This window comes from Lissotriton helveticus, chromosome 12 (genome assembly GCF_964261635.1).
Source record: "Lissotriton helveticus chromosome 12, aLisHel1.1, whole genome shotgun sequence".
Lineage (NCBI taxonomy): Eukaryota > Metazoa > Chordata > Amphibia > Caudata > Salamandridae > Lissotriton > Lissotriton helveticus.
In genome coordinates, this window is record NC_136073.1 from 371,643,214 (window position 1) to 371,656,310 (window position 13,097).

The window sequence follows — 13,097 nt, forward strand, 5'->3', positions numbered from 1 at the left end:
TAATACCAAGGGTTGATATTGACCACAATTTATTGTCACTTGAACTAGTCAACCCTTTGGGGAACCACTCGACACAGGATCGAGTGGGGACCCCATCCGCTCTAGACCTGCTCCAGGCATCGGGAGGCAGGCGAGTCAGGTGTGAGAAGGTGGCCCAAGCCCCAGACACGCTAGCAGAGATTTATAACCTTGTAGCTGGAGCACTTGTAGCGGTTAGTGATTTGTGGAACAGCAACCATGAGTCCCTTCCACTCTTCGGCCCTGCAGGCTACCCATATCTCGTTATTTAATTCTTTGGCCGATTTTTTTTGTAACCCCCACTCGTGGTAGGGTGAGGGCACCCAAGCAAGAGCACTGGTTCAACCAAAGTTGTAGGGAGGCCAAAACTACCTTGATAAAGGAGGTGAAATGGGGCTCTCAGTTGTCCATCAGAAATGCCCGGCTAACCTACAAAAGTCCCATCTGTGCGGCCAAGTCTGAGTGGTAGGCCGACAGATGGGAAAAAATTAGAGAAGCTCTTGACGCCCGTGAGTACAGGACATTTTGGAACCTGGTTCGCGGAGGCTCGGCCACAGGGGTGTACGCTATTATCCCTAATCTCAGTGAAGAGGTGTGGCTTGCCCACTTCAAGCCCCTCTATTCATTAGACTCTGAGGAGACCTTGATTGTTTTATTTGAAGCCGCTGATTCAGCCCCCGCAAGTGGTAGGGACTACAATGGCTATCCTATAACGATCTTGGAAATTAAGGCGGCCATTAGGAGCCTGACCCTGAGGAAGGCCCCGGGTCTCGATAAGATTCCTGGGGATTTGTACCGAACCGAGGAAAGGGTGTGGGCACCATATATCTGTATATTCTTTAATGCCATCATGCAGGGCCTGGACATTCCCCCGACTTGGTTGGGAGCGGTAATTATACCCATTCACAAGAAAGATTCTCCCCTGGACCCGGCCAACTACCGCCCCATAAGTCTGATTGATGTCCTCCAGAAACTTTGCCAGGGTCCTCCTAACTAGGTTGCAGAGTTGGATGGACGACCATCACATCATAACCTCCCTGCAGGCAGGATTCCGGGCGGGGGTTTCTACGATCGACCAGCTGTTCAGGTTACAGCTGGTATACTGGAGGACTGTTATTCTTGGGGGCGGTAGCCTGTATGTGATATTCGTGGACCTTCGGTCCGCTTTTGACCTGATCCAGAGGGACAAGCTCTGGGTTATCCTAAATGAGATGGGTGCCCCGGCCTATCTGTGTGAGCTATTTAAGCGTTTGCACCAGGGCACGTAGGCTAGGGTGAGGTTTGGGAGGGGAGGGGTTTTGTCATCCCCATTCCCAGTGGAAAGGGGAGTGAGGCAAGGGTGCGTTCTAGCCCCCACGCTTTTTTCCCCATTCCTCAACGGTCTTATTGTCCACCTATTGGGAGCGAATAACCTGGACTCCCCTACACTAGCTGGTAGGAAAATTCCGGCCTTGAGGTTCGCCGATGATACCCTCCTACTGTCTAAATCATCGGGGGGTATTCAGTGCACTCTAGAGGCATTTTCCAGCTTCTGTAAACTAAGGAACCTGGAAATTACCTTCTCTAAAACGAAGTATATGGTGTACAATTTGAATCACCCGAATTGCCCCCATCCGCACCTGGACGGAATAGCTCTCGATGGAGTATCCACTTTTGAGTATCTGGGGGTCACCTTAAATGACAGAATGGAATGGGGCTCGCAGATCGCTAAAGCTAATTTGAAGCTTGCTCAGTCCTCGGGTGGCATCCTAAAAGTTTTTAATGAATCTTCTCTCAAACTGATGGGACTGCCAATAGAAATTTACAAGGCTCAAGCTAGAGGTGGCGCGCTTTACGGTGCGGAACTATGGGGACATGCAAGCGTGGCTCCTCTATCCCTCACAGAGAATAGTGTCATGAGGCGCCTTTTGCGACTCCCTCGGAGTACCCCCCTTGTCCCCCTAAGGCTGGACATAGGCCTGGTTCCTATCCAGGAGGTCGTCTCGAATCGTCCACTGCTATACTGGAGAGGGCTTTGGGCTACCCCGGAACTTGAGTTATAGGGAGGACCTGCGGGACTTGCTAGCCAGAAAGGGCGTGAGGAGGATCCCATGGTTGAAGCACCTCTCTCAGTCTATGGGTAGGGGGGACCTTTGGTCCTCCCCGGAGGAGGCTTGTGCCTTGCTCCCCAGAAAAACCTTGAGTTTGGCGCTGAAAGAGCATGGCAGGGCACTCCTATTATCTAACTCTTCTTTGGGCAGGCTCACTAACACCTTAGATACCAAGGTCCACCCTAATTTTGAGACATTCCTGGACCACATACAGCCACCCCTGGCCAAGAAATGATATGTCCAGTTCAGGCATGGCTCACTCCCCCTTAGGGAAGCCACCGACAAGTGGTTACAAGTTCCAGTCTCTGTGAGCACTTGCCCAGTGTGCGAGGGTAGCAGAGAGACAGATCTACACGTTCTGCTCTTTTTCCCCTCCTATTCCAGGGCAAGAGCCAAATGGTTAATTCAATTCTGCAAGTCCAGTGGTATAAATGACTATAGAGAGGCTTTTAGAATTTTTAAAACCGATACGACCTTTCTGGCTGTATATGCAACTTCAAAATTTCTTTTGTCTATGTGGTTCACAAGGTGTGCAATATTAAGGGTAAACAAAAAAACATAACATGGGAGATCCCCCCTCATTTGAAACCTCCTAGGCGGTTCAGTAGGAAACCCTTTTTTTTCTGTTGGATACCTACGTATGTGTCTTTTTTTTTTTTTTTTTTTTTTGCTGCCTGGATTTTATATTTAAGCACGCTGTCCTTTGTGGTCCTTTTAGCGTTTCTTAATATTTATATGTACATAGTATTGCTGTTTGAGAATGTTTTAACTATGTCTTTTTTATGGTTTTTAACCGATAATAAAAAGCTTTTGACTGACTGACAGATGTTGGATGATTAAAATAAAGTGAAAAATTCCCTTAATTTTTAGGTATGCGTTAATGACGACCTTGTGGCCAAAAACTTTGCTCAGTTTGCTCATTTAGTACCTCTGCAAGAAAATCATGAAGTTAAAAATTGCAAGAACAGAAAATCAATACAACTCGACTTCTCTAATATGGTGGCTCTGCATGAGAAAAATGAAGTATACCTAGAAGATAATCCTGCTAGTAATTTGTGGCCAGTACTGTTTCAAGAACTGGAAAAGAAACATTTGGGTGAGTGTTGCATGAAGTGTTAAGTTCCCTACATACTCTAGTCCTCCCATATGCTTCATTTTCATAAATATTTGTTCCTTGACTTTAATTTTCTTTCTACTTTACCTCCTCACCAATCGCTAAAATTGTTCTAGTCTTTAACATGACTTATCACAATTTATGTATGCCTTCTTTTGCACTAACAATAACATTAGTAACCAGAACACATTAGACGGTGATAGTTTTTTTTTGGGGGGGGGGGAGATTACAGGTGGGGGAGACGGCACAAACTGCATGCTGAGAAACTCCATTAAATCGATCTTCCCCACTGCTGATGAGCACACAAGCTGTCAGAATAGCCCATGCATTTAGTGGATGCACTACTGGCAGCTCATGGTTGTGTGGTGTAGCGCTTATGCAGGTAAAAGGGAATATTCTTTCTATTCAACACCACTCAACCTAGATGTCAGCCTTGACAGATTTACGGTGTCAAGGGATACTTTCCTCGTGTTCCTCCCCGGACTATTCTGGACGCATTATGTACGATCCTAATATTGTATTGATAGAGATCCAATGGGGGATGCCCCCACCACCAATACCTACTTGAAGGCTGCAGAGTGCGATGCTGCAGGACAAGGTATTCCCAAATGGGCTAAACCGCTAAAAGATGTAATTAGTAACTAAATTAAAGGTATCCTAGGTATGGTTTTATCTAAAGAGAATTATTAGGGTGAGACACAATTTTGAAAGACATAGAAAAGACAGTAATTACGGATCCAATTGGTTGGGACATATCGCAAAGGGAGTGTTACACAGTTTTAGTTGAAAGACTGCTGTTTAAATTAAACTGAATACATCGGGTAACATGAAGGGAACGATTTGGGAAGACACTTAGCCTGGCTCATGAAGCAGAGCCTAGTGGACACTTCATTACTCAGATCAAATACTTGCATCACAGCATACAATACTCCCTGTCACTGTTAAATGAGGTGTTCCAAAAATATTACAGCGCATTATACGAACAGTGCCCAGAGGCAACAGAACCAGTATTCAAGAGAAATCTGCCGCAGTGAACCTTAAAAAGATTTTCAGAGGAGGCTAGGGTGCAGTTGGGTGATCCATTATGGAAGCTGAATTAAAGGTGGCCTTTAAGAAAATAGCAAGGGAGAAACCCCTGGGAACAGATTGCCTTCCGTCATTTTTATTACACCTACTCAAGCTTAAGCCTTACATAGCAAAATGTATTACTTTTACACCGAAGCTGAAGACCTTGCCATTAACTATGCAAGAGACCCTAATAGTGTCAGTGCCCAAACTATACACAAAATGTCATACTCCAATAAAGCAATTAATGTAAAAAATGTGGGTACGGAGTTGACTATACGGACGTTGTCGACGTTTCGACCCTCTGAATAGCGCAGGGTTAGTTGTGCCCTTGCCGTGGGGTCTTCTTCAGGACAGGGAAACGGGCGGGCAACCTAGTAAATACGTATGTACAGAGGATAGTTATGAGATGGCGGAATGTATCCATTTATACGAAAAACAACATTTAAATTACATTACTGTCGCACACAAGGAAGAGCGTACCGTTGTACTTGGCGCTCTGTCTTATCACTGCAATGGTCCTCAGATTGGTTTGTCAGAACTGCAGTTTGAAAGAAAGTAAAACGTGACTCAGACTTGAATAAGTGTGCATAAAGCACTACAAAAGGAATCATGATAATTATGAACAATTCTCACCGATAGGATAAGCAGTCCATAATTTGATAGAGATAAATAAATAGTGGAGAGTTGGAGAGCGCGGCCGACCGCGTGGCGGTGACAGTCAATTTCTGAAAAAACGATATGAAGGTTTTTAGGATAGTGGGTACACTGCACACAGTCAGTTACTGTTAGTGACAATTTGAAAGGGAGACTCCCGCTTACCGGCGTAGTCCCAATCCGGTCAATGGTTAATGATGCGTCCCCTCTTTGTCAGTGAAAAAATCTGTAAAAACCGGGTAAGAACGAACTTAGACACTTGCGTGTACTACAAATTGTTTGAGTATAATACAAAATTAACGGGGCATGCGGACTCACCGAAGTAGTCCAACTGGATCAGTAAGGTGTAGGGCTCAACCTCGAAGTGATGGTTGACCTATGAAAAATGTTATTACACACAATCAGCCGTTGGTCGATAGAGATGGTCTATTACAAAATCGGGTGCAGTATGGAAGCATTAGGAGCGGAATCGGCTAAAGCTTACCTAGTTGCCGACTGGATCGGAACACGGGGAACGCTGGCGTCTAGTGAGACGTTGCCGATTTCCTGGTTTGTAAAATCACCATGGAAACGGAGCACGTGACCAGCGCGCTAGCAAATGAAGCGCGAAGACAGACTGTTCCGATCCAGTCGGCAACTAGGTAAGCTTTAGCCGATTCCGCTCCTAATGCTTCCATACTGCACCCGATTTTGTAATAGACCATCTCTATCGACCAACGGCTGATTGTGTGTAATAACATTTTTCATAGGTCAACCATCACTTCGAGGTTGAGCCCTACACCTTACTGATCCAGTTGGACTACTTCGGTGAGTCTGCATGCCCCGTTAATTTTGTATTATACTCAAACAATTTGTAGTACACGCAAGTGTCTAAGTTCGTTCTTACCCGGTTTTTACAGATTTTTCACTGACAAAGAGGGGACGCATCATTAACCATTGACCTGATTGGGACGACGCCGGTAAGCGGGAGTCTCCCTTTCAAATTGTCACTAACAGTAACTGACTGTGTGCAGTGTACCCACTATCCTAAAAACCTTCATATCGTTTTTTCAGAAATTGACTGTGTCACCGCCACGCGGTCGGCCGCGCTCTCCAACTCTCCACTATTTATTTATCTCTATCAAATTAAGGACTGCTTATCCTATCGGTGAGAATTGTTCATAATTATCATGATTCCTTTTGTAGTGCTTTATGCACACTTATTCAAGTCTGAGTCACGTTTTACTTTCTTTCAAACTGCAGTTCTGACAAACCAATCTGAGGACCATTGCAGTGATAAGACAGAGCGCCAAGTACAACGGTACGCTCTTCCTTGTGTGCGACAGTAATGTAATTTAAATGTTGTTTTTCGTATAAATGGATACATTCCGCCATCTCATTATAACTATCCTCTGTGCATACGTATTTACTAGGTTGCCCGCCCGTTTCCCTGTCCTGAAGAAGACCCCACGGCAAGGGCACAACTAACCCTGCGCTATACAGAGGGTCGAAACGTCGACAACGTCCGTATAGTCAACTCCGTACCCACATTTTTGACATTAATTGCTTTATTGGAGTATGACATTTTGTGTATATATCGGTACATTGAATCATCCTATGTGTAATGAAATGAAAACACAATTGTAATTTTTTGGATATTTCTTGTTTTTATTGTCACAATTTCTCCATCACACCATCCTCACATAATCACTTCCTCCTTCCCCCCTTTGGGCACCGTTCAACCTACTCTATGCATTGAAAATGTTAATGTATTTGATACATTGCTCCTCATTGTGAATTAAAACAATGTTGGATTCATTTATTGTTGCCTAATCTTCGTTAAAGTTTATAAGTATATTTGCTCTCACACTGAGACCCCTTCCTTCTAGTACTTCCAATACCCAGGTCTCAGTGACTTGTTTTGGGTTAACCCTGTTCCAATACCCCAAACTATACACAGCCTTGCTGGATAGGTCATCCTATAAACCTCTATCATTACCGAACTCATACTACAAAATAGTGAGTGAAGTGCTAGCCATCCAGTCTGACGACTGATGATATACACAGAGATCAATCTTTCTTTATGTAGGAGGAACACTTTAAATAATATTACTGTTTCGCATTCTTGAGGAGACAGCAGAGGAGAATATAGCTTGGGCCTTGATTTTGTCAATTGATATTGAAGAGACTTTGAATGCACATATGTGGAGGTTCTTGCAGGTTACACTTAACGCATGAACATGAGTGAATCCTGAATACAGTGGGTCTAGCTGCTGTACACGAAGCCTGCCGCGTGGTTGGGAATAGGAAAAATATCACCAGTCTGAGCTGTTCAGAGGGACGAGACAGGGTTGTCTGCTATTCTCAGTGCTGTTTGCATTGGCAGTAGAACCCTTTGCTCAGATATGCAAGGAACATGCTACTAGAGGGGCATACAACTGATAAACTGTGTACACACCATATCACAATATGCTGATGACCTGTTAATATAACTCAAAAGGGCGCTCCAAAATTAGAACTGGCAATACCTCTGCTAGAGGAGTTCAGACAACTTCCTGGCCTTTGCACCAACTGGGAGAAGATAGTTACGGTCCCAGTGGACGCTGTTAACGTAACTGCGCAGATGCACTGTATGATTGAGAATTGAATGGTGATCCACTTCTTTTTGTATTTAACAGTGAGAGTTTAACATGGCATCATAGATTTACTATAAGGCAATCTAGAGGCGGCATTGTGAACTTTAAAATGCAATACTGGCTTCTGGAAGACTTTGCTTTATCTCAATAATGGGCCGCATACTGCTGGTCAAAAATGATCATCTTGCCTAGACTGTTGTACTATTTTTTTTCTCCCAATTTCTCAATCTGGATTGGACCTCAGTGGTTACAAGAACTGGAAATGATCCTTAGAGATTTCATCTATCTGGGGAGCAGTGATCTAGATGAACTTGGCTACTTTGAATGCTGACTCATAGACTTGGGGCACCCGATTATGGGGCATGACTTGACCTCCCAAGTGTAGTGGTTATCCCAGTGGCTCCAGGGGCTGAAACTTCAGGAGGTAGCGAACATGGTGGGCAACAATCATAACGGAACGTTGACACTTATATACTGAAATGTGAAGCAGAAATATCAAAATGCACCTAGAATGGTAAGAATGGTGATTGCATATTAGCAGAGGTGTAGCTTTGAAACCAAAACTAACACTGCGTATGTTCCTATTATTTCCCACTGATGGCCTGATTTAGGTTTGAACATCAGAACAGATGGATTATTTGTGCACCTGGTAGGCCCCTCTCCTATGCTGATGATCTGGTGAAGCTCTAGCCCTAAACCAAAGGCACCCATCTAGTCCTGCCTCGGACTCATCTCCTTATCAATGCTCTATACTTATCCTGCTCTCCTCAGGTGGAGGGCTTGTTGCTCTGTTCTGTCGCCGTGTTCCCAGGGCAAGAGCTCTTTCTCTCCAACCTTACTTTACTCCTCTCCTCTAACTTCTACCTGGGTTTCCTCATTAGTTTTGAGCTTGGCGCAGTTCTTCTGGGTAGGAATTTGACCTCAAACTATCTTTCGGTTGTCTGTTTGGCTGTCTTATCATACCCTGCAGTTCCCCCCCTCATTGTGACGCACGTAAAGAAGCTGGCCGGGTCCTGCTTCGGCAGATTAAAGAGCTTGAGGAAGTTTCTTCCTCTCCTGCCGTGTGCTTCTAGGGAAACCGTGGTCCTTACGTTGATCCTGTCCTGCCTGGACTACGCCAATGTGCTCCTGGTCAATTGTTCAGGGCCACTGATTAAAAAACTTCAGGTCGTGCAGAATTCTGCGGTCAGACTCCTTATGGGGCTTTCTCCTAGAGATAGCGTGTGGATACGTGTGGATACACTTGCGCTCCTTACATTGGCTGCCAGTGGAGTCCCGCCTGAAATTCAAAATGCTTACCATCGCTCACCGGGCCCTGTATGATACCGGCCCCCTTTACCTACAGAGAAGATTTGCCTTCTATGTGCCTGGCAAAGCGCTGCGGTCCTCTGCTCAATGGCTGATTCAGATCCCGAAGTTTAAGCGCCAGCGTCTTGGCGGAAACTCCTTTGTGCGTAGGGCTGGTCTGGCCTGGAATCTACTGCCTTTAGCCCTGAGGACTACTCAGGATCCAGTGCTTTTTAAAAAAAAACTCAAGACCTTGCTGTTTTAATTTGATACATGTTCATCCTTCCTTCAGGAGCTAGCGCCGGGACACTTTGAGTAGCTGTGCACTTTACAAGTTTAATAAACATAAACATTGTCAGACCCGGGAGAACTGGGGCCCCCTTCTTCACCCCCACTAGTTGTATTGATGTCCAGTACTGCTATGAATCCCCCAGTTACTGGTGTTTGTCCACCCAAACAGGTGGGTGTTCCCGTTCTCCGTGCTGCTGGAGTTCGATCGGATGAACAAGATTTTATTTTATTTAGAAATTTTTATATAGCGCGAACTTGATCCTGAGGGATATCCGAGCGCTTTACAATTTGATGGAAAGGAAGGTAACAGATCACACCAAGAATCAAATGGGGAATCTAATAGGCATTGAATCATATAGTGCACTCATAACATATTTACTAACCTGGGGTAACGAAGAATGGGCTAGTCAATGATACATAATGACATAAGGGGAGCAAATACAATAGTAATAAACAGGATTAATATCCAATACTGTAGTATTTCTAATGCGATTAGAGCGGACAATCGTCCATCATGTTAAGGTAAGAACTTATTCATGAGGAATCTTTTTGCTTCCAGTTTGAAAGCAACCTCGGAAGAAATTCTACGAATTTCCAGTGGAAGAGTTCCAAATTTTTGGTGCAGAGCCAGAGAAGGCTCGTTGGCATGTTCTCTTTTTGCAGAAGATCTGAGGTTCCAAGAGGAGAGAGTTAGCACTCCTAGACGTTCTCCCCCCTCGGATAGTTCTAACTTTTGCGCAAGGTAATTGGGGGTTTTTGAAGTGTAGGGCTTTGTGAGATAGGCAGGCAATCTTCAGTTGAATTCTAGCTTCATAGGGTAGCCAGTTTAAAGATTTTAAGACCGGGGAGATGTGGGCATTTCGCTTGCTGCCCGAGATAAATCTGCCCGCCGCGTTCAGTGAAGCCTTTTGGCGGCGAAAGTGTATTTGGGGAGGCCACATAGTGTAGCACTGCCATAGTCAAGCCTCTGCAAAACAAGCGCTTGGACCACTTGCTTGAAATCTGCTTGAGGTAGGAAAGGTTTGAGATTCCTGAGTGTTCTGAGAAGGTGGTTAGCTCCCTTGCACACATTGATAATATGGGTCTTCATATTCAGATGCTTGTCCAGGGTGATTCCTAGAGATTTAGCTGAGTCAATAATGTGGGGGGAGCAGTTGAAGGCGGTGAGTTGGTTCATCCAGAGGTCTATTTTAGGAGTATATTTCGGGGGAGAAATGAGGAGGAATTCTGTTTTGGAGGTGTTTAGCAGGAGGTGGTTCTCAGTTAACCAGTTTTGGGTAGTCAGTAGGGTGGAGTTCATTGACATGTCATCCAGGGAGGAGATTTTCAGATAGAGTTGGGTGTCGTCTGCATAAATGTGGAAGCGAATGTCCAAAGATTTGAGAACATTAGCTAATGGTTCCAGGAACAAATTGAAGAGAATGGGAGATAAGGAGGACCCTTGGGAAACCCCTATGGTAACTGGGGACGGCTGGGAGATTGAGTGGTTAGCTTGAACTCTTTGGGACCTGTGCTGCAGGAAGGCCGAGAACCAATGCAGCAGCTGACCATAGAGGCCCATCCTGTGCTCAAGAATGACTAGGAGGTTGTCATGATTGACGGCGTCAAAGGCAGAGGAAAGGTTGAGTAGGATAAGGAGGTAGGATTCATTTCTATCAAGCATCATTAAGATGTCATCCATCACGTGAGTGAGAGCCGATTCAGTGCTGTGCCCACTACGAAAACAAGATTTGCGTTGGTCCAGAAGACTGAAATTTTAGATGCGCGCATTTTTCAAGGAGTTTGGCTAGTGTGGGGATACTGGAGAGAGGTCGGAAGTTAAGATCTGTATTGTCAGCTGTAGTTTTTTTTTAATATAGGCGTTACCTGAGCCTCTTTTAGGCATTCAGGGATCGTGCTTTGTGACAGAGATGTATAGACGATCTTGGTCCAGAAGGGGGAGATTTTGTCCTTAATTACTTTGAAGATGATGGGTGGTAACGGGTCACTGAAGTGATTAGATGGGTTGATACTCCGAAGAACCTTTTTGATCTCATTTTAATTGAGGGGAATAAAGGTGTCCCAGGAAGCGTTGTTCTTGATACCCCAGCTACATGGTGCTGCCTTGTCTAGTAAGTCCAGGGGGGTGCAGGTTCATTGGGTAGCAATGGAGCCCTCCTGGTTTCCAGATCAATGTTAATAAGTCTAGTTTTCTAGTACATAAGACAGCCAGATCATCACATGAGGGGAGGCCTGACTTCCGAAGCTGATCGGTTAGGGGATTCCACTGATTGTTGTTCAGTTCAAACTATTTCTTGGGTCGATTAGCTGCTTGGTTAAGTTGGGACCTGCAATATTCCGCTTTACCTGTCTTGATTTGTTATAAGAACTTCTTGCTGATCTAAGGATTTTTAGATGGTCCGCAGATGGAGTTGATCTCCATGAACGTTCAATGGCCCTTGGATTGTGACGTTCCGAATTTAGTTTGCCATTGAACCAAGGTTTAGATCTTTTAGTAGGTGCATTTCTTTTGTTGGAGTGGAGCCATAGAATCCATTATGCTGGAAATAGAGTTGTAGAAGTCGGAGTGCATGGACTTCATGTATTTCCAATTGGGGAGAAAGGGCACGATTACAGCGGGTTGCTAGGTCAACTATATTGATATCTCTGAGGTCCCTATTCCCAAATTGTTGGTTTAGTTGTTTGTGCCTTATTCTGGTAGACCTCCGAGTTGATATGGAAGGAAATGATGTAATGATCCGACCAATCACATGGTATGATGGAGTCCAATGTGATGTTATGACCTTTGGAGATGATGAGGTCTTGAGTTTCCCCTTTAATGTGGGCAGGCTGGTCAGTGTTTAATCAAATCGTGATCATTCAAGAAGGAATTGAGGCATGAAACTGCTTGGTCATTAGTGTTTGACCAGTGAGGTAGATGTGGGACTGGACTGAATCGACATTGCCAGAGATGATTTCCATTAATTGTTCAATGAAGGGGAGATTATCGCCTGGGGGATGATAGAATGTGTGTAGTTTGCAAACCAGATGATTGTTACTAGAGAAGTTGAGACAAAGGTATTCGCAAGTTACTGGCGAAGAGGGCTCTGAGAGGGAGACCGCAAGCGTGCTCCGATGTATACAAGGTAGGCCACCTCCCAGCTTCTTAACTCTGGCCAGGCTAATAAAGTCATGTGTGGGAGCCACCAAGAGGTCTAACATTGGAGTGGACGAAGGGTTGAGCCAGGTTTATGTTAGGATAATGATATCTATCTCATTATGTTGTATGAGGTCGAAGATCTCGGAGGCGTGTTTGTTGGCAGACCCACAATTGAGTAGTATGCATTTGAGTGGAGTCGGCGTAAGGGTGGGAGGAGCCTGATGTTTACTCTTGAGGTTATCGTTGTTTATGACTCTGAGGTTGTGGTAGGGTTCTCTTTTAGAGTAAGAATGAACGGTTTGAATTATTCCCTTTGGACTAATATTGATATCCGTGCTAGACAAATAAGACTTGAGAAGGCTGTCAATTTCCTTAGGTTTAAGACTGGACGAGCTTCTTGGGCGAGAGGCTGCGTTAGGTAGTGGAGCAGAATTGGAGATGGTAGGGGAAGAGGGATGGTCACGGGGAGCTGTATCAATTGTGCTGGCAGGGGCTCTGGGCCGGTTCGGGCTAGAGAGGAGGGGGAGATGCTGGGTTGAGCTTTGGGGGGCTCTAGCACTGGATTGGGGTGAAGAATGGATTGCCGTGGCCTGGTTGCCTCCCTTCTCTGGTTCTAGTAGTTTGTTGTTCAGTTCCCTCGACCGATGGATTGGTATAACTTAATGTGGGGATGGCAGGCAACAGAGAGAGCGCCTTACTTGTTAGTTCTAGAGTAGGATTGTCAGTCTGGGCCTCCCTTAAGATGGTCCATAGTTCTGACTGTGCCTCTATTCTGGTCTTCTTTTGCCCTACATATTTGGTCTGAATGTGTGTTTTTGTGT

General features: G+C 45.0%; 1 protein-coding gene across 4 annotated transcripts in view; it reads left to right on the forward strand.

Annotated features, from left to right (window-relative positions):
* TDRD12 (tudor domain containing 12) overlaps positions 1-13,097 on the forward strand; it is a 3,388,409-nt gene that overhangs the window by 834,015 nt on the left and 2,541,297 nt on the right. For all 4 annotated transcript variants that reach the window (XM_078668261.1, XM_078668260.1, XM_078668262.1 and 1 more), the window contains one exon: positions 2,979-3,204. In XM_078668261.1, the coding sequence (XP_078524387.1) occupies positions 2,979-3,204 (226 nt within the window). The remainder of the gene's footprint in view (positions 1-2,978; positions 3,205-13,097) is intronic.